Genomic DNA, 23,722 nt, shown 5'->3' on the forward strand with positions numbered 1-23,722 from the left:
TGAAGCATCCTTGCATGCCTGGGATAAATATTACTTGATCATCACTCATGATTCCTTTCATGTATTGCTCAATTTGTTTGCTAACATTTTATTGAGGATTTTTACATTTATGTTCATATTGACCTGAAATTTTCTTTTTGTGTGTGATATCTTTTCAGGTTTTGGTATCAGGGTGATGCTGACCTCATAGAATGAGTTTGGAAGTGTTCCTTCCTCTGTAATATTTTGGAATATCTTGAGAAGAATAGGTGGTAACTCTTTTCTAAATATTTGGTAGAATTCATCTGTGAGGATAACTGGGCCTGGACTTTTGTTTGTTGGGGGTTGTTTTATTACTGTCTGAATTTCATTACCGGTATTTGGTCTGTTCATATTTTCTGTTTCTTCTGAATATGTTCATTTCTTCTACATTGTCCATTTTATTGGTGTATAATTGTTCATGGTAACCTCTTATGATCCTTTGTATTTCTCTGGTGTTAGTTATAACTTCTGTTTTATTTCTGATTTTAATGATTTGGACCCTCTCTTTTTTTCCTTGATGAGTCTGGCTAAAGGTTTATCAATTTTGTTTATCTTTTCAAAGAACCAGCTCTTGCTTTCATTGGTCCTTTGTTTTTGTTTTTACTGTTTTTAAGTCTCAGTTTTGTTTATTTCCTCTCTGATCTTTATGATTTCTTTCCTTCTACTAAATTCAGGTTTTGTCTTTTCTTCCTTTCCTAGTTCCTTTAGGTGTAAGGTTAGGTTATTTATGTGAGATTTTTCTTGTTCCCTCAGGTAAACTTGTATTGCTATAAACTTCCTCTTAGAACTGCTTCTGCTGCATCCTGTAGATTTTTGATCATTGTGTTTCCATTTTAATTTGTCTCCATTTATTTTTTGATTTCTTCTTTGATTTTTCCAGCAACCCATTGGTTTTTATAGGCATATTCTTTAGCCTCCATGTGTTTGTGTTTTTTTGCACTTTTTTTTCTTGATTTCTAGTCTCATAGCATTGTGGTTGAAAAGTTGCTTAACATTATTTCAGTCTTCCTAAATTTACTGAGACTTATTTTGTGGCCTAGCATGTGATCTATCCTGGAAAATGTTCCATGTGCCCTTGAAAAGAATGTGTAATCTGCTGCTTTTAGATGGAATGTCCTATATATACATCTGTTAAGTCCATCTTGTCTAAGGTGTTGTTTAAGGTCAGTGTTTCCTTATTGATTTTCTGTTTGGATAATCTGTCCATTGATGTAAATAGGGTGTTTAAGTCGTCCCCTAGTATTATTGTGTTATCATCAATTTCTCCCTTTATGTCTGTTAATATTTGCTTTACATATTTAGGTGTCCTACATTGGGTTTATATATATTTACTTTTGTTATATCTTCTTCTGGGATTGATCCCTTGATCATTATGTAATGTCCGTTTTCTCTTTTTACAGTCTTTGTTTTGAAGCATACTTTGTCTAATATAAGTATTGCTACCCCAGGTTTTTTTGCATTTCCTTTTGCATGGGATATCTTTTTTCCATCCCCTCATTTTCAGTCTGTCTGTGTCTTTAGATCTGAAGTGAGTCTCTTATAGGAAGCATACATATGGATCTTGTTTTGGTTTCCAAGCAGCCATTCTATGCCTTTTGATTGGAGCAATTACTTATTGACATTTAAAGAGATTATCAATCAGTGTGCACTTATTGCCATTTTGTCAATTGTTTTGGGATTTTTAAAGTTCTTTTTTGTTCCTTACTTCTTTGTTTTTTGTTCCCTTCCCTTATGATTTGATGACTTCCCTTGTGATTTGCTCTTTCATGTTATGTTTGTATTCCTTTCTCTTTTTTGTTTGTGAATCTATTATAGATTTTTGGCTTGTAGTTACCATGAGTTTTATATATATACATATATACCTATATATATATATATATATATATATATATATAGGTATATATATATACATATATACCTATATATATATATATATATATATATACACACACACACACTGGTATATTGATATATATATATATATATATATATCCGTGACTATTAAAAGTTGTTAATCTTTTAAGTTCAAACCCATTTTAACAACTCTGCATTTTTACTCCCATGCCCGCATTTAATGTTTTTGACATCATATTTTACATTTTTGTTTTTTATATCCCCTAACTGTTGTGGATATAGATGATTTTACTACTTTTATCCATTAACCTTCCTACTAGCTTTATATGCAGTTGATTTATTATCTTACTATATATTTCCCTTTACTAATGAGATTTTTCCTTTCATAATTTTCATATTTCTAGTTGTGGCTTTTTCTTTTCTGCTTAGAAAAGTCCCTTTAACATTTCTTGTGAAGCTGGCTTGGTGGTGATGCTGTCTTTTAGCTTTTTCTTGTCTGTAAAACTTTTGATCTCTTCTTCAAATCTGAATGAAAGCTTTGCTGTATAGAGTATTCTTGTTTACAGGTTTTCCCCTTTCATCACTTTAAATATATCATGCCACTCTTCCTGGCCTGCAGAGTTTCTGCTGATAAGTAAGCTGATAGCCTATGGGAGTTCCCTTATATGTAATTTGTTGTTTTCCCTTGCTGCTTTTAATATTGTCTCTTCATCTTTGATTTTTGCCATTTTATTATAATGCTTCTCAGTGTGTCACTTTGGGTTGAACCTGTTTGGCACTTTCTATCATTCCTGGACCTGAATTATTGTTTCCTTTCCCAAATTAGGGAAGGTTTCAGTACTGTCTTCAACTATGTTCTCTGCCTCCTTCTCTCTCTCTATTCTCTTCTGGGACCCCTATAATGCAAATGTTAGTACACTTGATGTGGTCCCAGTGGTCTCATAAATAGTTCTATTTCTTCTTTTCCCTTTCTTCCATTCAGCTTGAGTGATTTCACTACTCCGTCTTCCAGCTTGCTGATTTGTTCCTCTATAGTATCCAATTTATTGTTGATTCCTTCTAGTGCATTTTTTATTTCAGTTTTGTATACTTCATCTCTGTTTGGTTCTTCTTTATATTTTCTATCTCTTTGTTAAAAACTTCTGATATTTCCCTCTGTTTATCCAAACTCTTCTCTCAGGTTCTTTGAACATCTTTATGATAATTAACTTGAACTCTTTATCAGATACATCACTAACCTCCACTTCACTTAGTTCTTCTTCTGGAGTTTTATCTTGTTCCTTCATTTGGGACTAATTCTTCTATCACCTCATTTTGCCTAATTTGCTGTTTTTATTTCTAAGTATTTGGTAGGTTTGTTACATTTCCTGACTTTGGAGAGGTGTCCTTTTGTAGGAGATGTCCTATGTGTACCTGTGGTGCACTTCTCTATGGTCACCAGAGCTACATGCTTTAGGGGTGCCCCCTATTTGTGTTGTGTGGGTACTTCCATTTTGGCTGACTGACTACTGTGGCTGGTCTGGTAGGTGTGGCTAGCCCCTGTCTGGTTGATTGCCAGGTCTTGCCTTGGGCAGAGGATGCCAACTACTTGTGGGCGAGGGCTGGTCATGACATGGCTGACTGCAGTGTCCTGGGATTCCTGGGGCTAGTGCTGGATCAGTGGCAGGTGGATCTTGGTGCTGGGGTGGGTGGCTGTAGGGCCACAGGTGCCAGATCTAGTCTTGCCCTACTCGTGTATGAGGCAAGTTCCAGACATGGTTTGCTGCAGGGTCCAGGGTGTCCCAAAGCTGGTGTCAGCCTGCTCGTGAGTGGGGCTGGATCCCAGGGCAGCTGGCTGAGGGGTTCAAGGTGTCTCAGAGCTGGTGTCTCAGAGCCGGGGCCTAAAGGGTTGGAGTCAGCTTACTAGTGGGCTGCACTGAGGCCTTGAGCATACCAATCCTAATGCCAGCTCACTGGTGGGCAGACTCGGGTTCCAGGTTCTCTGAATGCTGGGTCCTGAGGGTACCAGAGTTGATGTATAAGCCTGTTGGTGTGTGGGTCTAAGTCTCAGGGGATCCTGGGGCTGGTGCCTGCTCAATGGTGGGTAAAGCTAGTCCTAGGGCTAGTACCAGCCCATTGGTCAGTAGAACTGTGTCTCAGGGTCTCTGGCTGCAGACCCCTGGGGAGGGGGTCCCAGATTTGTTGTCAACCCACTGTGGGTGAGGTTGGGTCCTGATGGCAGACTGTGGGACCCTGTGGTTTCTTGGGGCTAGTGCCAGTGCTTTGGTGGGTGTGGCCAGGTCCTGAGCCCTCTGGTGGGTAGGTTTGGGTCCTGGAGCAGCTGTGGACTCAGGGATTCTTAAGTCAGCCAGCTTGCTGATGGGTGAGCCTGTGTCCCCACCTGACTAGCTGCTTGTCTTGAGGCATATTAGTACTAGTGCTCACAAGCTGGTGGGCAGGGACAGGTCTCAGCACTAATTAGCTAGAAGAAGGATTCCAAAATGGTGCCTGCCAGCACCAGTGTCCTTGTGGTAGAATGAGCTCCCCAAAATAGCTGCCACCAGTGCATGTCCCCAGGATGAGTTACAGTTGCTTCCTGCCTCTCCAGGAAGCTCTCTAAGATCAGCAGGTAGGTCTGACCCATTCTCTTTCCAAGTCACTACTTCTTACCTGTATCCCAGAGCATGTGAGAATTTTTGTGCACATTTTAAGAGTGAAGTCTCTATATCCCACAGCCTTCTGGCTCTCCCCAAGGTGAACCCTGTTGGCCTTCAAAGTCAAATGTCTGGGGGTTTGATTTCCTGGTGCAGAACCCCAAGCTGTAGACCCTGATGTGGGGCTTGAACCCCTTGCTCACTTGTGGAGAAGCTCTGTGATTGTAATTATCCTTTCATTTGTGGGTCACCCTCTTAGGTATATGGATCTTGACCATACCACTTTTCTGCCCCTCCTACCCATCTTGTTGTGATTCCTTTTCAATGTTATCTAGTTGCAGAATATCTTTTCTGCTAGTCTTCTTGTCTTTCTCATCAATAGTTGCTCTGTAAATAACTGTGATTCTGATGTGACCATGGGAGAAGGTGAGCTCAGGGTCTTCCTATTCCACCATCTTGGTCACTCCTACAGTGGTTCTAAATGAGATTCATGATTTTTCCTGTACTTTTGATACTGATTAGGAGAAGATATTGCCCCAAGTAGTCCCTGATCCTAAGAAACTACATGAGGAGTAGAGCTGAATCCAACCTGCAGGCTGGAGCCACATCCAGCTGAGATCACTCAAATCACAGTCAAACATAGACCCATGAGAGAAAAGAACCAAATATTTCCAGTTGTAATCACTGAGATTTTGAGGTTGTTTCACTGTAAAAAATGACTAATAATCCATTACCCCTAGACAAATAGCTTTACTTTCTGGGGAGATGGAGATACTAACATCTATCTTATAAGGTGTTAGGATAAAATAAGACAGTGTTCAAGAAAGCACTTTGAAATCTTTCAAATACAATCTGTGTAAATACAGGCTATATCTATACATTGATTTTCTGAAATGGTAGATATTTAAATATTCATTTATGTTAAAATGACATGTTCAAGTGATATGTGCAGGTACATACAGATACATATATACATACATATGCATATATATTCATACTTTATAAAAATTACTCTATTTAGCAACATAAGTTTTCATATTTCAAACTGATTTTAAAGTAATTAATATAGATTACATGGTTAAAATATGATGACCTAATGAATATTATTAAGGTCTCAGTCTCATAAATCATATACTACATTATGCACTTCAAAAGCCACCATAACTTTAGTCCTGTTATGAAAGGAACCAATAACTTTTCCTAAAATGAATTTAGAGTATGCTTAACCAGGCTTGGGGATCTGGGATTAGGGTGCAGACTAAAGGGCACCTCCTTTGTTTGGAGATGATGATGATTTCTATAGGTCTTAAGTCTTTCACATTTTAGGTGATTGAGTCACTTTCTTCCCTACCTATCATGTCTCTGCGTACTGCCCAAGCACAACTGCTAGGATTCTGACAGAACTGATGATTAGGATCACCACCCTAGTCCTTAATATCTTAGACTCTTTACCACTTTGGTTTTCAAACAAATTTGTTTGGTGTAAGAAAAGCATTCCATGATTATAATTTTAGCTGCCTTTTGGTCCTTTTTAAATAAGTCAATATGAAGATACAATTGAGTCAACTTCAAGAAAAATGACAAAGCTTCATTACCTGCACCATAGACATTAAACTGAGGGCTGTTGGGAGAGAAGCTGTTGTGTCTCTGGACTCGACGACTTGATCGTTTTCCAGGCCATTGAATCGACAGGACTTCTGGTTTGGTTGGCCCTTGTCTTGAACAACAAAGACAATATTTAACCTCAATGTCAGGGCTTCAGTCTTTTACCTCAAGGAACAGATCTTCAAAGATCAGTCACAAAGATTTTCTAGTGTAGTGAAATGAAAACTTATGAGAACTATGGCTTGGCAACGCGGTCTATAGATACATGGTAATGTGGCATTATAAGTGAAACTAAGGAAAAGAGGGGGGAACATGGCAGAGTAGAAAGACCTTGAGCTCACCTCCTCTCACTAAACTCAATATTTTGTAATAATCTATAAAGGAAAAGAATCTGAGAAAGAAAAAAAAAAATATATATATATATATAAAACCGAATCACTTTGCTGTACACCTGAAACCAACACAACATTGTAAATCAACTATACTTCAATAAATTATTTTTAAAGTTATTAAGCAGAAAAAAAAAGAAAAGACATTGGGCTTTTTTTATTCTTGTAATTTAAAAGTTTGAGTAAAAAATCATACCTTGATTTGTAATTTAAGAAAAACTACTTTCTTTTATTGCCCAAATTATCAATGGAAAGAATGTTTATTTGTATGCTTCCATTGTATTTTGTTTAGTTTGAGAACATCTATGGAGTTTTTTTTTTCCTTCTATTCAATTTTTAACTTAACTGCTTAAATCAAAGCTAAATATCCAAATAGTTAAAAAGTCAAATAATTCTATAAACTTATTTCTACAAACAGGTTCTCCCCTTCACCATATTGTACCCTCATTCTCCTTACACAAAGACAACACTTTTCAACAAGTGTTTATCTATATATAAGAATACTATCTCTTGGGGAGGTGTGACCAAGATGGTAAAGTAGGGAGACACTGAGTTCACCTCCTCCCATGGGCATAACAAACTTACAACAATTTACAGAGCCACTGTTGAGAGCAACAACCTGAAGACTATGAGAAAAGATTTTCCACCACTAAAGGAACCACAATGAGATGGGTAGGACAAATGGAGATGCAGTATAGTCAAGATCCACACCCTTAGGTAGGCAACCCACAAAGAGAAAGAAAACCACAATTGCAGAGGTTATTCCCAAGAAATGAGGGGTCCAACTACCACATTGAGTTCCCAAGCCTGAGGGTTCTGTACTGGAAAGATGAGCCCCCAGAACATCTGGCTTTGAAGGCCAATGGGGCTTGCATACAGGAGAGCTGGAAGGCTCTAGGCAACAGAGACTCCAGTCTTAAAGGGCACAAACAAAATCTCACACAATCTGAGATCCACAGTGAAAGAGTAATTTAAAAGAATCCTGGGTCAGACCCAAGTTCTCCAGCTGATCTTGGAGAGCTTCCCAGACAGGCAGGAGGTAACTGCAACTCTCCCTGAGGACACAGAGAGTGGTAGCAGCCATTTTTAGGAACTTGCTCTACCACAAGGACTCTGGTGCTGGCAAGCACCATTTTGGAGTTCTCCCTCTCACATATTAGTGCTGGGGGTTTACCTGTACTTTAGCAAATTGGCGTTCGTCCTGGGAACCACAAACCCAGCAGCCAGCCACAAGAGACCCAGCTCTGCCCATCATCTGCCCCAGGACCTGGCCTGTCCCAGTCCCAGGTACCTTGGACCCCACAGTTAGCCACCCTGAAACCCAACGCTGCCCAACAGTGGACTGGCACCAGCCCTGGGACTCCCCAGACCATGCAGTTAGCCACACTGGGACCTGGGCCTGCCCATCAGCTACTACAAAGCTGGGCCTAGTAGCCAACTGGACCAGAGAAAAGCCCCACCTGCCAGCACACCCATAGTAATTGGTCCCACCATAACAGAAGGGCCCATGCAGCCCACATAGTGGGTATGCCTAGAGTATATAGCTCTGGTGAACAGAGGGAAGTGTTTTGCCAGGCCCAATATGATGTCTCCTATAGAAGTCCACTTCCTCAAGATCAGGAAACATAACTGACCTACCTAATACGTAGAAATAAAACAAAGAATTTGGCAAAATGAGGTGACAGAGGAATATATTCCAAACGAAAGAACAAGATAAGACCCCAGAAGAAGAACTAAGCAAAGTGGAGATAAGCAATCTACCCAATAAAGAGTTAAAGCTAATAACCATAAAGAGGCTCAACAAACTCAGGAGAATAATGGATGAACACAGTGAGAAATTTCAGAGTTAGATAAAAAATCTAAACACAGCTGAAGAATACAATAACTGAAATAGAAATACACGGAAGGAATCAACAGTAGAGTAGATGATACAGGAGGAATGGATCAGTGCCTGGAAGACAGAGTAGTGGAAATCACCCAGGCTGAACAGAAAAAAGGAAAAATAATTTTCAAAAATGAAAATAGATTAAGAGACCTCTGGGACAACATCAAGGTAACTAACATGACCATTACAGAGGGCCCAGAGGAAAAGAGAAACAGAGGAAGAAAACTTACTTGAAGAAATAAAGGCTAAAAACTTCCATAATCTGAGAAAAACAACAGACATCCAGGTCCAGTAAGAACATAGGATCCCAAACAAAATGAGCTCAAAGAGATCCACACCAAGACAAATTGTAATTTAAATGGCAAAAGATTATACATAAAAAGAGAATCTTAAAATCAGCCAGAGAAAAGCAACTAGTTATGCACAAGGGAACTTCCGTAAGACTATCAGCTGACTTTTCAGCAGAAACTTTTCAGGCCACAAGCAAGTGGTAAGAAACATTTAAAGTGATGAAAGAAAAAAACTTACAATCAAGAAGACTCTACCCGGCAATGCTATTATTCATATTTGAAGGAGAGATAAAGAGTTTTACAGACAAGCAAAACCTAAGAGTTCAGCATCACTAATCTAGCTTTACAATAAATGTTAAAGGGACTTTTCTACGTGAAAAAGAAAAGACCACAACTAGAAATATGAAAATTATGAAAAGAAAACCTCATTGGTAAAGGAAAATATGCACTAAATGTGGTAGATCAACCACTTATAAAGCTAGTAAGAAGGTTAAAAGACAAAAGTAGTAAAATCATTTATAACCACAATAAGTAGTTAAGAGATTTACAAAAGAAAAGGATATAAAATATAAAGTCAAAAACATTAAATGTGACAGGGGGAGTAAAAATGCATTGTTGTTAGAATGTGTTTCAACTTAAGAGATCAGCATGTTTAAATAATCACGGATATATATAGGTTGTTATATATAAATGCCATGGGAACTACAAACCAAAAATCTATAATAGAGATACACACACAAAAAAGAAAGGAATCCAAACATAACATTAAAATAGTCATCAAATCAAAAGGGAAAATAGTGAAAGAGCTAAGTTACTAAAAAGAACTATACAAAACCCCCAAACAATTAACAAAATGGCAATAAGTACATATCTATCAGTAATTAATTTAAATGTAAATGAACTAAATCCTCCAATGAAAACACAGAGAGTGGCTTAATGGATTAAAAAAAAAAAACAAGACCTGTATAAGCTGTCTACAAGAGACTCACTTCATATCTAAAGATACAGATGCTGAAAGTGAAGGGATGGAAAAATTATTCCATGAAAATGGAAATGAAAAGATAGTTGGGTTAGCAGTACTTACATCAGACAAAATAGACTTTAAACAAACTATAAAAAAGAGACAAAGAAGGACATTACATAATGATAAAATAATCAATTCAAAAAAGATATAGCAAATGTAAATGCATACACACCCAACATAGGAGCAATTAAATACATACAGCAAATATTAACAAACATAAAGGGAGAAATTGACGGTAATAAAATAATACTAGGGAACTTGTAAGAGCTGGTTCTTTGAAAAGATAAACAAAATTGATAAACCTTAATCCAGACTCATCAAGAAAAAAAGGGAGGGCCCAAATCAATAAAACCAATAAAATCAGAAGAAAAAGAAGGGGGGAAGCTACAACTGACATCACTGAAATACAAAGGACCATAAGAGATTACTAGAACAAATACTTGCCAACAAATTGGGAAACCTAAAAGAAATGGACAAATTCCTAGAAACATACAATCTCCCAAGTATGAATCAGGAAAAAATAGAAAATATAAACATACCAATTACCAGTAATAAAATTAAATCAGCAATCAAAAAAAAAAAAAAAAAAACCTCCCAAATAACAAAAGTCTAGGAGCACATGGCTTCACAGGTGAATTCTAGCAAACACTTAAAGAAGAATCAACACCAATCCTTCTCAAACTATTCTAAAGATTTGCAGAGGAAGTTAAGCTTCTGAACTCATTCTATGAAGCCAGCATCACCATGATACCAAAACCAGCCAAAGACACCTTGAAAAAAGAAAATTACAGGCCAATATCACTGATGAACATAGATGCAAAAATCCTTCACAACTTATTAGCAAACTAAATTCAACAAAAGACTCATACACCATGATCAAGTGGTATTTATCCCAGGTATGCAAGGATAATTCAATATCAAAACAATCTATGTGATACACTACATTAAGAAATTGAAGAATAAAATTCATATAATCATCTCATAGATACAGAAAAGTCTTTTATCAAAATTCAACATCCATTTATGATAAAAACTCTCCAGAAAGTGGGTATAAAGGGAATATTCCTCCACAAAATAAGGTCATATATGACAACCCACAGCTAACATCATACTTAATGGTGAAAAGCTGAGAGTATTTCCTCTAAGATTAAGAGCAAGACAAGGATGCCCACTCTCACGACTTCTATTCAATATAGTATTGGAAATACTAGCAAAAGCAATCAGACCAAAAAAAAAAAAAAAAAAGAAAGAAAGAAAAAAGAAAGAAAGAAAGGGAATCCAAATTGTAAAGGAAAAAGGAAAACTTTCACTGCAGATGACATGATACTATATATAGAAAATCCTAAAGATGCCACCAGAAAACCTAGTAGAACTAATAAATGAATTTAGTAAATTTGCAGGATAAAAAAAAATAATATACAGAAATCTATACACTAACAATGTTTCTATATACTAACAACAAACTATCAGAAAGTGAAATTTAGAAAACAAGCCCATTTATTACAATTGTATCAAAAAGATTAAAATTTCTAGGAATAAATCTAACCAAAGAGGTAAAAGCACTACAGTCAGAAAAATGTAAGATATTGATGAACTGAAGACAACACAAATGAAAAGATATACTGTGCTCAATGATTGGAAGAATTAATATTGTTACAGTGACCATACTACCCAAGGAAATATAAAGACTCAGTGCAATCTCTATCAAAATAAGAATGGTATTTTTCTCAGAGCTAGAATAAATAATTCTAAGATTTGTATGGAAACACAAAAGACCCTGAATAACCTAAACGATCTTGAGAAAGAACAAAGTTGGAGGTGTCATGCTCTCTTAATTCAAATGTACTACAAAGCTATGGTAATCAAAACAATATTGTATTGTGCAACAATATTGCACAAAAACAGATAGCTAGATCAATGGAGCAGAATAGAGAGGTAGAAATAAACTCACCCTTACATGATTAATTAACCTAGGACAAAGGAGGGAAGAATATACAATGGGGAAAAAACAGCTTCTTCAGTAAATTTTGGGAAAACAGCTATGTGCAAAAGAATCAAACTGGACTACTTTATAACACCATATACCAAAAAGAAAAAAAAAAAGAAAAATGAAAATCGATTAGAGTCTTAAATTCAAGACCCGAAACTATAAAACCCCTAGAAGAAAACATAGGCAGTAAGTTCTTTGACATCAGTCTTAGCAATATTTTTCATACCTGTATCCTCAGCAAGGGAAACAAAACCAAAAATAAACAAATGGGACTGCAACAAGCTAAATAACTTTTGCAGTGAAGGAAACTATCAACAAAATGAAAATGCAGCCTACTGAATGGGAGAAGATATTTGAAATGATATAACTAATAAGGGGTTAATATCCAAAACACACAAAGAATTCGTACAACTCCTCAACATCAGAAAAACAAACAAGTCAATAAAAATGCATGGAGGACCTGAACAGACATTTTTTGAAAGAAGACATAGCAATGGCCAGCAGACATATGGAAAGATGCTCAACATCACTAATCATCAGGGAAATGAAAATCAAAATCACAATGAGATATCACCTCCCACCCTTCAGAATGGCTGTTATCAAAAGGGCAACAAAAAACAATTGTTAGTAATGTTGTTGAGAAAAGGGGGGCCTCGTGCACTGCTGGTGGGAATGCAAATTGGTACAGACACTATGGAACACATTATAGATGCTCCTCAAAAAATTAAAAATAGAACTACATATGATCTATCAATTCCACATCTGAATGTTTTTCCAAAGGAAAAAAAAAAAAAACTATAATTTGAAAAGTTGAAAAGAGGGACTTCCCTGGTGGCACAGTGGTTAAGAAACTGCCTGCCAATGCAGGGGCGGTGGGTTCGAGCCCTGGTCCGGGAAGATCCCACAAGCCATGGAGCAACTAAGCCCATGCATCACAACTACTGAGCCTGTTCTCCAGAGCCCGTGAGCCACAACTACTGAGCCCGTGAGCCACAAATACTGAAGCCTGCATGCCTGGACCCCATGCTCCACAAAAAGAGAAGCCACCGCAATGAGAAGCCTGTGCACTGCAATGAAGAGTAGCCCCCGCTCAACTCAACGAAAATGCAACACAGCCCAAAATAAAATATAAATTAATTAATTAATTTTTTAAAAAGTTGACAAGATATACGCACCCCTGTGTTCACTGCAGTATTTTTTTTTTTACAATAGCCATGATATGGAAGCAACCTAAGTGTCCATCAGTAGATGAATGGATATGTGTGTGTGTATGTGTCTGTGTGTGTCTATTTACATATATGATATACGTGTATATATATACATACATATGTATATATATTTGTGTGTGTTTATATATATATTCATGCACACACACACAATGGAATATTCCTCAGTCATCAGAAAAGAATTATGCTAAGTGAAGTATGTCAGAGAAAGATAGACCATATGATTTCACTTATATATGCAATCTCAAAAACAAAATGAACAATCATACCAAAACAGAATCAGACTCATAGTTACTGAGAACAAACTGGTGGTTGCCAGAGGGGAGGGGGGGATGGGAAGAGTGAAATAGGTGAGGGAGATTAAGAATTACTAATTTCCAGTTACAAAATAAATGAGTCACAGGGATGAAATGTACAGCATGGGGAATATAGTCAATAATATTGTAATAACTTAGTATGGTGACAGATGGTAACTAGACTTATTGTGGTGATCTTTTTGCTATCTCTTTCTTTTTCAGTTTTAGGCTTTAGCTATCAAATTCCCTATATGAAAAGCTCAGGCCAAAGATATATACATGGAAATGTAAGGAACTTCCAGGAAGGCTGTTTAAAAGGAAGAATTGAGCTGAGAGGCTGCCTATTCTTTCCTTATACTTCTTTCCTGGTTGGAATATGAACATGGTATCTGGAATTCCAACAACCAGCTTTGGCATGAGGCAAACTTGCAATTGAAAGTCATGTACGAAGATGTGAAAAAGATAGGAAATCTATGATAAATCTGTAGAGCTTCCATACTTGCCTTAGACTGCCCACCACCAGGCTCTTTAGCAGGAAATAATAAGCTCTTATGTGATTAAGCCACTTTTCCCCCTCTGTTATATGCAAACCCCCCCACCCAAAATTTAATGTTAATTTATTATCAGCTGCGGAAGATTCCTTTAGCCTCTCTCTTATTTTGGATTCTCCCTCCCCACCCCACCTCTGACCTTTATCTTTCTTTTTTTTTAAACTGGATTTCATTTTTCTCTTAGTTTATTCCTTTGTTTTGGAGAGAAAATGCCTAATTGATTCATAAGAAATGGAATACCATAAGAGGCAAAATTCTTGAGACACTGCATGTATAAAAATACTTTAATTTTATCCTCCAGCATTATTAGTGGTTTTATGGAGTAAAGAATTTTAGGTTGCAAATCTTTTCCGTTCAAATTTTGAAGAAGTTGCTTGATTGAATTTTAGCTTCCAGTCTCATTATTGAAAAATATAGTGTTTTCTTTATCATTTGGGTTTTTCTCTCTGGGAGTTTTTAGACACTTCTCTTCATCTCCAGTGTTCTGAAATTTCATAATGGCATGCCTTGGCATGTGACTTTTATTATTCATTATAATGGCTCTTAGTCTGTTCTATCAACCTGGAAACTCATGCTCTTGTTCTGAAAATTATTTCTTTGATAATGTCTCTCCTGTGTTCTATTTCTAAAAAATGTCATCACACTTTTATCTCCAAGTCTTCCTCATAGGTTTTCATTTCTACAATCAGAATTTCCAAGAACTGTTTTCTGTGCTTTCAATATTCTTTTTTTAAAATAACATCCTGTCCTTAATTCATAAATGCAATATCTTCTCTTTGATTTTTGAGGGTATTGATGATTTACTTTTTGAAGTTTTCTGCTCCCTGGATATTTCTGTTTCAAGTTTTGTTTCTTGTGTTTGACTTGTTCTCTTGGTTGTCCCTGCCTATCTCAGATGAAGGAACCACAGGAATGATTGGAATCTGTATGTGTATGTTGGGGACAGCCAACTTGCAGCCTCCATTGTAGGGTGGTCTGGCTTGGCCTGTTCATTGGAAGACACTGACTCCCAGTACTTTTAAGTCTTTTCTCTAAGACTGATGAGATTGCTAAAAGGAGGTCCCAACTGGAAGGAATAAGCCCAACTGCCAGTCCTCTGGGAACATAGGATTCTGAGGGGGTTTCAAATCTCACTGTTCAGTATGGAGACTTTTACTTAGTGCCTCATTTTTTAGTATTGTGCTCTGACACCCTGTTGTGCCAGTGTATATCTGTTCACCTACTCCAGAGAGTATACCTCTAGGCTTCCTCAAGGGTTGGGGAGAGGCAGTCAATATAAAGCATTGGGTGGAGTTTTCAACAATATGTCAACCTCACTTTCATCCCCACTATCAATTGTACATGGTGAAGCTAATTCTTGAGGCTTTCTGAGGTTTTGTGATACCAGTTGGATTGCATCCTGGCTTCTTACACTACCTGCTTATGCTTCAGCTTTCTCAGATCTTCTAAATCAGTTACCGCTAGATTCACCTTTTTTTCATGTTCCAAGCTTCTATACCATTTTTCTTCTATCCTTCTTATCTTTGTGGGTTTATGACTCCTTTTTATCCAGACTCTCTTAATGCCATTTTTGAAGGGTTTAGGGAGGGAGGAAAACTAATATTCTATGTTTGCTCTCCAATCTAACTACACTTCCCTCTAGATTTTCCTATGGCATATTAAAAAAAATCAACTTTCTAGTGACTCCTCCTCTCTCCCAAATCTTTAGTACATAGGAGGAAGTGATTTAGAACATTCCTTCTTTATGTTCAAGCTAAGGGAATTTAAGTTGTCTGAACTTTATAATCAACTATATGTGAAATTTTAGCCTTCCCTTACTTCTGTAATAAACAACCATGAAAAGGAGAAAAATAACTTCCAAGCCAGAAGGAATTAGTTGTCTTTTTGAACAAAGAAGAACTTTGGAAAATAGAACAAACTTGCAGATTTCATTATAAAAAAGAAATTCACATATAATTAAACTGTGTTCCTAGAAACCTAGTTTGTTTGAGGAAGAAAGGTTTATATAAGAAGACAAGAGTCCCCTAGAGGAAAACTTTAGTATAAAGTAATGATAATTCTTGTCATCTATTAGGTAATTTCAAAAAACATGGGATTAAAGTGGCTTCCATTTAGCTAGCTAGCCAGGGCAGATATAAAGAGTGTTGTAGAACGCCATCTGAAAAATCTCACCTCTGTGGCATTCCAGCTGTATGCATCTCTTATTTCTGAATTGCCATTTTCACATGAATACACACAGACATTTTGCTCAACACAGCATGTCTAACTCATTACTGCAGGATGAATGATACTGTGTGATTCCTCCTTGGGGTTGATAGCTAGAATAGATGACTTCTCAATTTTTTCTGTATTTCAGCAAGTCATTGTATCCTTAGGTTTCACAAATATTAAGCCCCAAAGTAATATTGATGCTGAGAGGAAGCAAATTATTACAAATGTGGAATTTGGAAAGATATCTGTGGGTTGCAACTTTTGACTGCACAGAGCAACATGGAATCTTCCTTTATGGTATAAAAAAACTAATAAATTTTTGGATATACTTATTTGACCTCTCCTCTCTGAGCTTCTTCTCCTCTCTCCCAAATCTTTACTACATACTACTGTGAGACTATTTCCCTTAAACTTCATTTTTATTATATTTCTCCTTTATTTACAACCACCAATGATAATCTCTGATCATATGAAGTCTAAATGCATCTGTCTAGCTTTGAAGACCTATCCTGACCCTAGAGTCCAGGTAAGTTGGTCTTTCCACTGTCCCAGGTCCATATCCACTGCTCTTCTATATGGCTCCCTTTACCTGGAGTCCCCTTTGATTTATTCAGTTTTATATATTTAACATGTAGTTGTGCCAGGTATAGGGAAACAAGGCAAAACCCCTGGCATCTAGAAACTCAAAGTCTAATGGGGGAGATAAGTAAGGAACTGAGATTGTAAGTAGATATACGTAGAGCGTACTAAAGGGAGTAGTGGAGTGGGAGGTAGGTATAAAATTCTGTTTTGAGAGCAGTGAAAGCTTCCTAGAGAAAGTTCTGTCCAAACAGAGACCAAACAAACTAGGAGGATGAGTTAGCCAGATAAAAGAAGATGGATAATATAGGGTAGATGAGGACACCCCTCCCTTCAGGGAGATATCATTCTGCCATTAAATCTACCCAAAAGATCCAATTCAAGTCTTATCTCCCCATGAAGCTTCTTCACTGGTTTCTTATTTGATATCATAGGAAAAAGGGCAGCCATCTTTCTTCCCTCTGTCTTTTTTCCAATGATGAGGCCCCTGGGGCTCTCTTCACTTTGGTTTCTGGTGGCTAGCTGATAGGAAGATGGAGTCTTGGGAACAGAGATATAGTCCCTATATGCTTGGGCCTAATTCGCATGCTTCAGTCTGAGTGACCAGAGACTTTATGTTGGATATTATGGACACAAACCCATAGTGGAACCTTGTTTTCTACTTGCTTGTTTGTATATTTTTTTCTAGAAACCTCTTTGGGAAGAGTATCGTGGATTTGTGGTGGGATTTGGGCATCTCTGGGTACCTTAGCCAAATTCTATTCAATAGCAGTCTCCCAAACTGATATTAGACCTGTAATGTTCTCCATTCTTCCAAGCTGTTTTTGAGCTAGAAACCTAGAAATAAAAGATTCATTAATTCTCTAGTGTCTTCTAACTTCCTTAAACTCTCATGCTCCTTCTCATTAAACACAGCTGCACTGCAGCTGTTGGCAGCAGTAGCAGGAGTTCAAGGCTAGCCTGTGACCTAACACAAAAAATAGTTGTTCATTATGCATTCACTCTATAGTGGTGAATGTAGAATGCAAGTTTGTACAAAGTGACTATAGAAAATAAAAACCAAAGTGCAGGTGAAGAAAGGGAACATAATCCTTTTTCAAGCCTCTTCTCAGGTGGCAAATGATTGAGTCTAAAAATGGAGAATCCGTTTTATGTCAAGAAAACCTGAACAAAAGACAACAAATCAGGCCTCATTTTCTCATCAGGAACATGAAATCAATTTCATTGTGCTTCAAGACATACAGTTATCCTCTGTTCAAACCCGAGATGGGTTGTTGCTTCTCTAAAGCCAATTGTTACACTTTGCCCTTTGATATTGAATCACCCAATACAGTGAAGAAAATACTAAGTTTATAAGTGAAATGCCACGCAGATCCATTGGAGAGTGCATATCAATGTTCTTCAGCTGCACAAGCTCATTAGATCTGAGATTACAGTCTTTTTTGTTAGAATTTGGTGGTGCTCACTCATTTTGACATTATAAACATAAAATTGAAAATTCCACTGTTTTTCTGAGATGTCCTAATAATTATGTACCCATTAATTTGTCTTAAAAAATTGGCCTACTGAGCAGTCTCTTATCAGCCTGTTCAAAAAACTTACTGTGTAGTTCTCCATAACTTAAAATGAAGAAGTTAGATAAGCCATTGCACGTGCAAAAATTTGTTGCATAAGCAAGAGTTTTGCCAAGCTCTTCTCTGGCTTGCAAGGTAAAAATTATAACTCAAGAAATTACCAACTGTTGGTTGGAATTATTCTGATGTCTGCTTAACACATTTCTAATTCAAGTTTGTCTTTAACATTAGTGCCATTATTTATACAACTACTATATTATCACTACTTATCTTCTCAATTGGTGGCATTGAATTTTGAAATTTTTTCCCATCATTCACTTTTCTCTATTTCCTTAAATAATTAGGCTTATTGAATTCTCAACTCTCCTGCTATATCTAGATTCACTGAGCCTGTAAGATTTTTCCCCATCGTTTCTGTATTTTCAAGTATACTCATTAAGATTAGCTCAAATGTCATCAGGAAACTCCATGAAACTGTCTTTCATGTCTATCTATATTAAATCTTTTACTTTTCTGAAATCTCTTGGCAATATATTTCCCCTTCTCTGTGGTATTTATCACTTGTACCTTGCATTATAGTTTTAGTGTTCATATTTTATTTATGTAATAGACTTTAGCCTCCTTAAGAATAGGGACTTTGTAAAATGTATCTTTACATTATCACAGTGGCTTGTAAAGTCTTCTCCATCTACTAAATTCTCAATTAAAATTTGTTGAATAAATGATAGATAGTAAAAGAAAAAGGAGAATGGTCTTTTCTAGAGGCAAATATAAGGCTAGTATCCATTGGAGGTCCCTGCCATTCCATTTAAATCTATTCATTCTCCTTTTGGTTTTTACTAGTTTAAGTATAATGCCCTTCAACTGGTCTTTCATAAACATGGAGTCACTAAAGAGACATCATATGAAAGCATTTAACTTGCCTTTCTTGGCGAGTTTGCTCCTCAGTAATTTCCATGGCACATTCCAGAGAGTTCTGGAGAGACTGCAGTTGATTCAAGGTCTCTTTCAATAAAAATCGAGTTACAAATTGTTCCAAATTGGAGGCCTCTTGGTAGTCCTAAGGATGACAAAACAAATGCAATTAGAAATATGGTAGGAAAAAATAGCCAGGAGTGTTTTTTTTCCCCATGTACCCATCAATCTCAGATTAATCCTTGAGAAAAATAGACAAAGAGGAGAGAAAACATGTTGGGTCCTGGAAGTTGGGGCAGAACTCTATCTACCCACCAGCAGTTGAATTAAGAGAGCTGCAGAAATGACTTGAATATCTCATCTCCAATTGCACCTGCTTCAAGATTAGAAAAAAGGACAAAACCCAGTCAAATTATGGAACAGACATCTGTAGAAAAGGAAAAAAATTACCTGGAGAAAAGGTTGGAATGTGACTAATTCTGGGTGTTTTTTTTTTTTTTCTCTTACCAACTAAATGTACTCACATGTTGACAATTGGCTTAATTCCCTCTTGATGTATTTATTATGCTTGATCTGTATTACACTGAAACCAAAGGAACTTATGTGTTGTTATTTCAAAATTCAGAAAATGTTAGGCTTGGAATATTTAAACACTTTACTAAATCTGCTTACGTCCCTCCTTCAGGAAATTTACCTGAAGCTCAGCTGCATCTAACTTCTAGTACAACACCTCAGCCATAAAAGCACCTTCACTCAAACAACCCCAAGTCTACACAGAGATCATCAGAAACATAATCACTATACCTGCCAAACTTAGTCTAGGTATACAGGTGGGTTGTGGATGGTGCTACTTGTTGCTCTTGTCTTCTTCTTTTTTATTTTATAAATTTATTTATTTTATTTATTTATTTTTGGCTGCATTGGGTCTTTTTTGCTGCACACGGTCCTTCTCTAGTTGTGGCAAGCAGGGGCTACTCTTCGTTGTGGTGCATGGGCTTCTCATTGTGGTGGCTTCTCTTGTTGTGGAGCATGGGATCTAGGCACGCAGGCTTCAGTAGTTGTGGCACATGGGCTCAGTAGTTGTGGCTTGCAGGCTCTAGAGCGCAGGCTCAGTAGTTGTGGCGCATGGGCTTAATTGCTCCATGGCATGTGGGATCTTCCCAGACCAGGGCTCGAACCCGTGTCCCCTGCATTGGCAGGCAGATTCTTAACCACTGAGCCAGCAGGGAAGCCCACTCTTATCTTCTAAAGTCTCAGAGAGAACCAAGGCAGAAAATAAAATCAGGTTGGCATGGAATGAAATGGTGACAGAACCACTTTTTCAGGTCATGGGACCAGCCAGCTAAACCTGATTTCCTAGAGTCTCAGGTGGGAACAATAGACAAAAGTTCAGCCAAGGAAAGGATTTATTTGGCTCCATTCCTAAACAAAATGATTATTTCATGATTGAAAATACAAAACTGAAAGGAATGATGGTGACAAGATAATGCTAGGAAATACAGCGTGCTGGGGAATCTTGGGGCATGGTTGCAAACCCAAACAAACAAGATTTAATTAATCTCTCTGGGTCTCAGCTTTCTCACTTACAAATCAGACTAAGCACTCTGGCATACATTCCAACTCAAAAATATTCTGTACTTCAATCAATTCTTAATTAGGAAATATTGAGCTTCTGGACTCCTGATACAAGTTATTTTGTTATTTTTCTTCTGTTAACGGAACAACCTAATGTTGCAGAAAACTTCATTTCTTTCCTAATTTGAAATCATAAAAGGTTTTGATCATCAGCCTCTTTTTTAAGTTCATTTTTTTTGGCAGCTGAATAGCACAGGAGATTTTCTTATCACCATATCTTATTTAAAAATTAAAAATTTTAATGTCTTTAAACTCCATCTAACAAATTAACCATAAAATGAAACATTACATGCTATAATAACCATTAGGATTTTTGGTGAGTTAATTCATGATAAAAAATATACAAAATATTTAATTTGATCAAATAGCTTGCCACTCAGCAGCAATAAAAGATTCAAAAATTATTTCTCAATGTGTTTTTTAAAATTGAGTAAAGCTTTACTTTGAGATGAAAAAGAAACATGATGACAGAAAAAAATTGTGTTTGATCCATTCCCCACAGTTATTCCATTTTGTTAAAACATATTTTTAAAATAAACTGTATTAAGACGATGAGAAGATGTAATTGTATAGTCAGAGATCATGCTAATTGTATTTGCACCTCAATATACATTGCACTAATCTAAAGCAAATGATATTGTACTTATTTGAGGACAGCAGGTAAAAGTGAAGGAACTATGCATTTATTGAGCTATGCAGCACTACATTGGCCTTATTCTTTTCTCATTTAAATGTTAAATATTTGTCATGTCAGAACTATCTATAGAAAGGAGATTTTGTTTTTTGGATTATCCAATTTAAACACTCTGGTCATTGAAATTAGATTTTAGCTTTGGAGACACAAAGGTCTACTCTTCTGTATGTCCCATGATGCCCAGAGCAAATGCTCATCCAACACTTGAATGTTTGCAGATAAGCTAACTGAGAATTGATTGTGTTTGTTATTTTGGTCTTACATATAAAGACTGTGGTGATGTTAGAGTTTTGAGGACAGTTAAAATCGTCAACTGGCTACTCTGTCATTTTCTATCATAGCAAATTAAGAAATTGTTATGCTGAGACTTGCATCTTACCTTGAGAATTTGTTATCCTCATTAGTAACTCTCCAGATAACATTAAGAGATGGCACAACCCAAATGGTACATTTGACAGAAATGTTGGTGCCTTGACATTGAGAGGATGGTGGGTGGGTTTAAGAATTTGGGGGATTAGGTTTTTTGAGTCAATTATGAAGATTTGCTGTTATGTGCTGCCCTTGATGATAAGGAGAAAAAAGAGCTTGTTTTCTAATATTTATTATTCCAAACTCAGCTCATGGTATCATCTGTGTATTGCCTTTCCTCCCCTTGAACCACTATTTCTTTTCACAGGATTAGGCACACATCCTTTCGCTCTGTGTGCTCTTGTAACAACGTTTCCTTACCTAGGGTATAATTTTATCATTTTATATTGTAATATGTTGTTTACTAACATGTCTTGATCATCTCTGCCTCCAGAATACCCAGAACAAAGCCTGGCTCACAGCAGCGGATCCTTAAATGCTTAAAGACTACATGAGGTACAGGGAATCACATGGAGATTCAGGCACCAGAGGGAGTGTCTGAGTTCTGGAAACTGCTCTTGCCTCTCCCCAATTACCAGATGCCTTCCCCTGCATCTAGCCCTTGCTGGTGGTAGACGCTGCTGTGCAGCTTGTCCAGTCATGTGGGCTCTAGAATAAAGAGAAATACAGCTTTATTTTTAACAGATTGTCCTCATTTTATTCTCTAGACCATTTGTTCGTCTTCTTCCCTTCCCTTAATCTGGATTCCAAGGTTTAGGACTGTAGACCCAGGTGGCTTCGATCCAATCTTCCTTTCCTTCCCTCAGAGATGCAGCAGATGTTCCTTTGGAAGGCAGTGGCAAAAGAAGCAGATGGAAAACTAAATAGATAACAAGCTGGAAAATGTCAAAGCCTGGCCCTTTTTATTCTCAACAAATGTGTTGGCTGAGAAGGTACAGAAAGGGATCTTTTCATACTGAACTCCCAGAAGACTGATATATTGGCTTAAGGCATGTATTCCTTTGGGCAAAATCTGGAATCTGAGAGATTGGTAGAAAGAACTAATAAAGCAGTAAAAATAATGTACAGATGGTACCTGATATCCAGATTCTGCCTCTTTTTCCAAACACAGGTTATTCTTTCATTTATATTAAAAAAGGATATGGGCAAATGAAGGCTTAGAGTATGTTTCTCAGGTTCCAATAATGTTCACTGAATTCATTGATAACTGTTCAAGTGATAATTAAGTGGAGATTGTTAATAAAGTAGCATTAATATTTCCGTTTGTGCCTTTGGAAAGTCAGAATGTAAATATTTCAATACACGTATTTCCTTTGTGTGGAGCTGGAACAAGGCTAGGAGTCATTCAAGTAAAATCCTTAGCATTAGAAGCGTGGTACTTTGAAAAGCAGGCTCCTTAGAGGACTGCCTGTGCATTTTTACTGTCAGGTCATCGTCAGAAAACAAGCTCTTTCCCATCTGGGTGATGGAAGAGTGGAAATCTTAGCTATTAACCCACTATGAACCATCTCAGTTTATGATGAAAATAAGAGCATAGTCTTCCCTGTTTGTATTTGCCCTACTTGAAAATTAATCAAGTCAGTGACAACCAGTCTCAGTGTCTTCTTGTTTATGAGATCAGATACAATCACACTTAGCAGGGGATACTGCTTCTGACTGCCTTTTAACCTAAGCTCCTGCTGCTCTACCTGTTGTGTCAGACATCTGTGCCAGCTTCTATAACAGGAAGAAATTTACTTTTACAAAAATAATGTTGTTTTATTCTCTTTTCCTACTTTCCCCCAAACTGTTACTTTTAAAATACTAACTGGCTTACACTATTACCTATGCCCTATTTCTTTAAACATTCTTAGTCTTTCATCTTATTATTTTTATTTAAAAAAAATTTTTATTGGGGTACTCTGATGCTTTTGCAAATATGTATAAAAGGGTTTCATCTTCAAGGAATTCATGGAAAAGACAAGTACAGGTTTCTGGTAAC

At 36.9% G+C, this 23,722-nt stretch overlaps 1 protein-coding gene across 1 annotated transcript in view; it reads right to left on the reverse strand.

Annotated features, from left to right (window-relative positions):
* The window catches only part of NECAB1 (N-terminal EF-hand calcium binding protein 1), a 219,208-nt gene that overhangs the window by 65,638 nt on the left and 129,848 nt on the right, over positions 1 to 23,722 (reverse strand). Inside the window, exons 5-6 of the mRNA XM_007177498.2 lie at positions 19,052 to 19,188; positions 6,104 to 6,225 (exon numbers count right to left, since the gene is read on the reverse strand). Coding sequence (XP_007177560.2) covers positions 6,104 to 6,225; positions 19,052 to 19,188 — 259 coding nt within the window. The remainder of the gene's footprint in view (positions 1 to 6,103; positions 6,226 to 19,051; positions 19,189 to 23,722) is intronic.

This window comes from Balaenoptera acutorostrata, chromosome 17 (assembly GCF_949987535.1).
Source record: "Balaenoptera acutorostrata chromosome 17, mBalAcu1.1, whole genome shotgun sequence".
NCBI lineage: Eukaryota > Metazoa > Chordata > Mammalia > Artiodactyla > Balaenopteridae > Balaenoptera > Balaenoptera acutorostrata.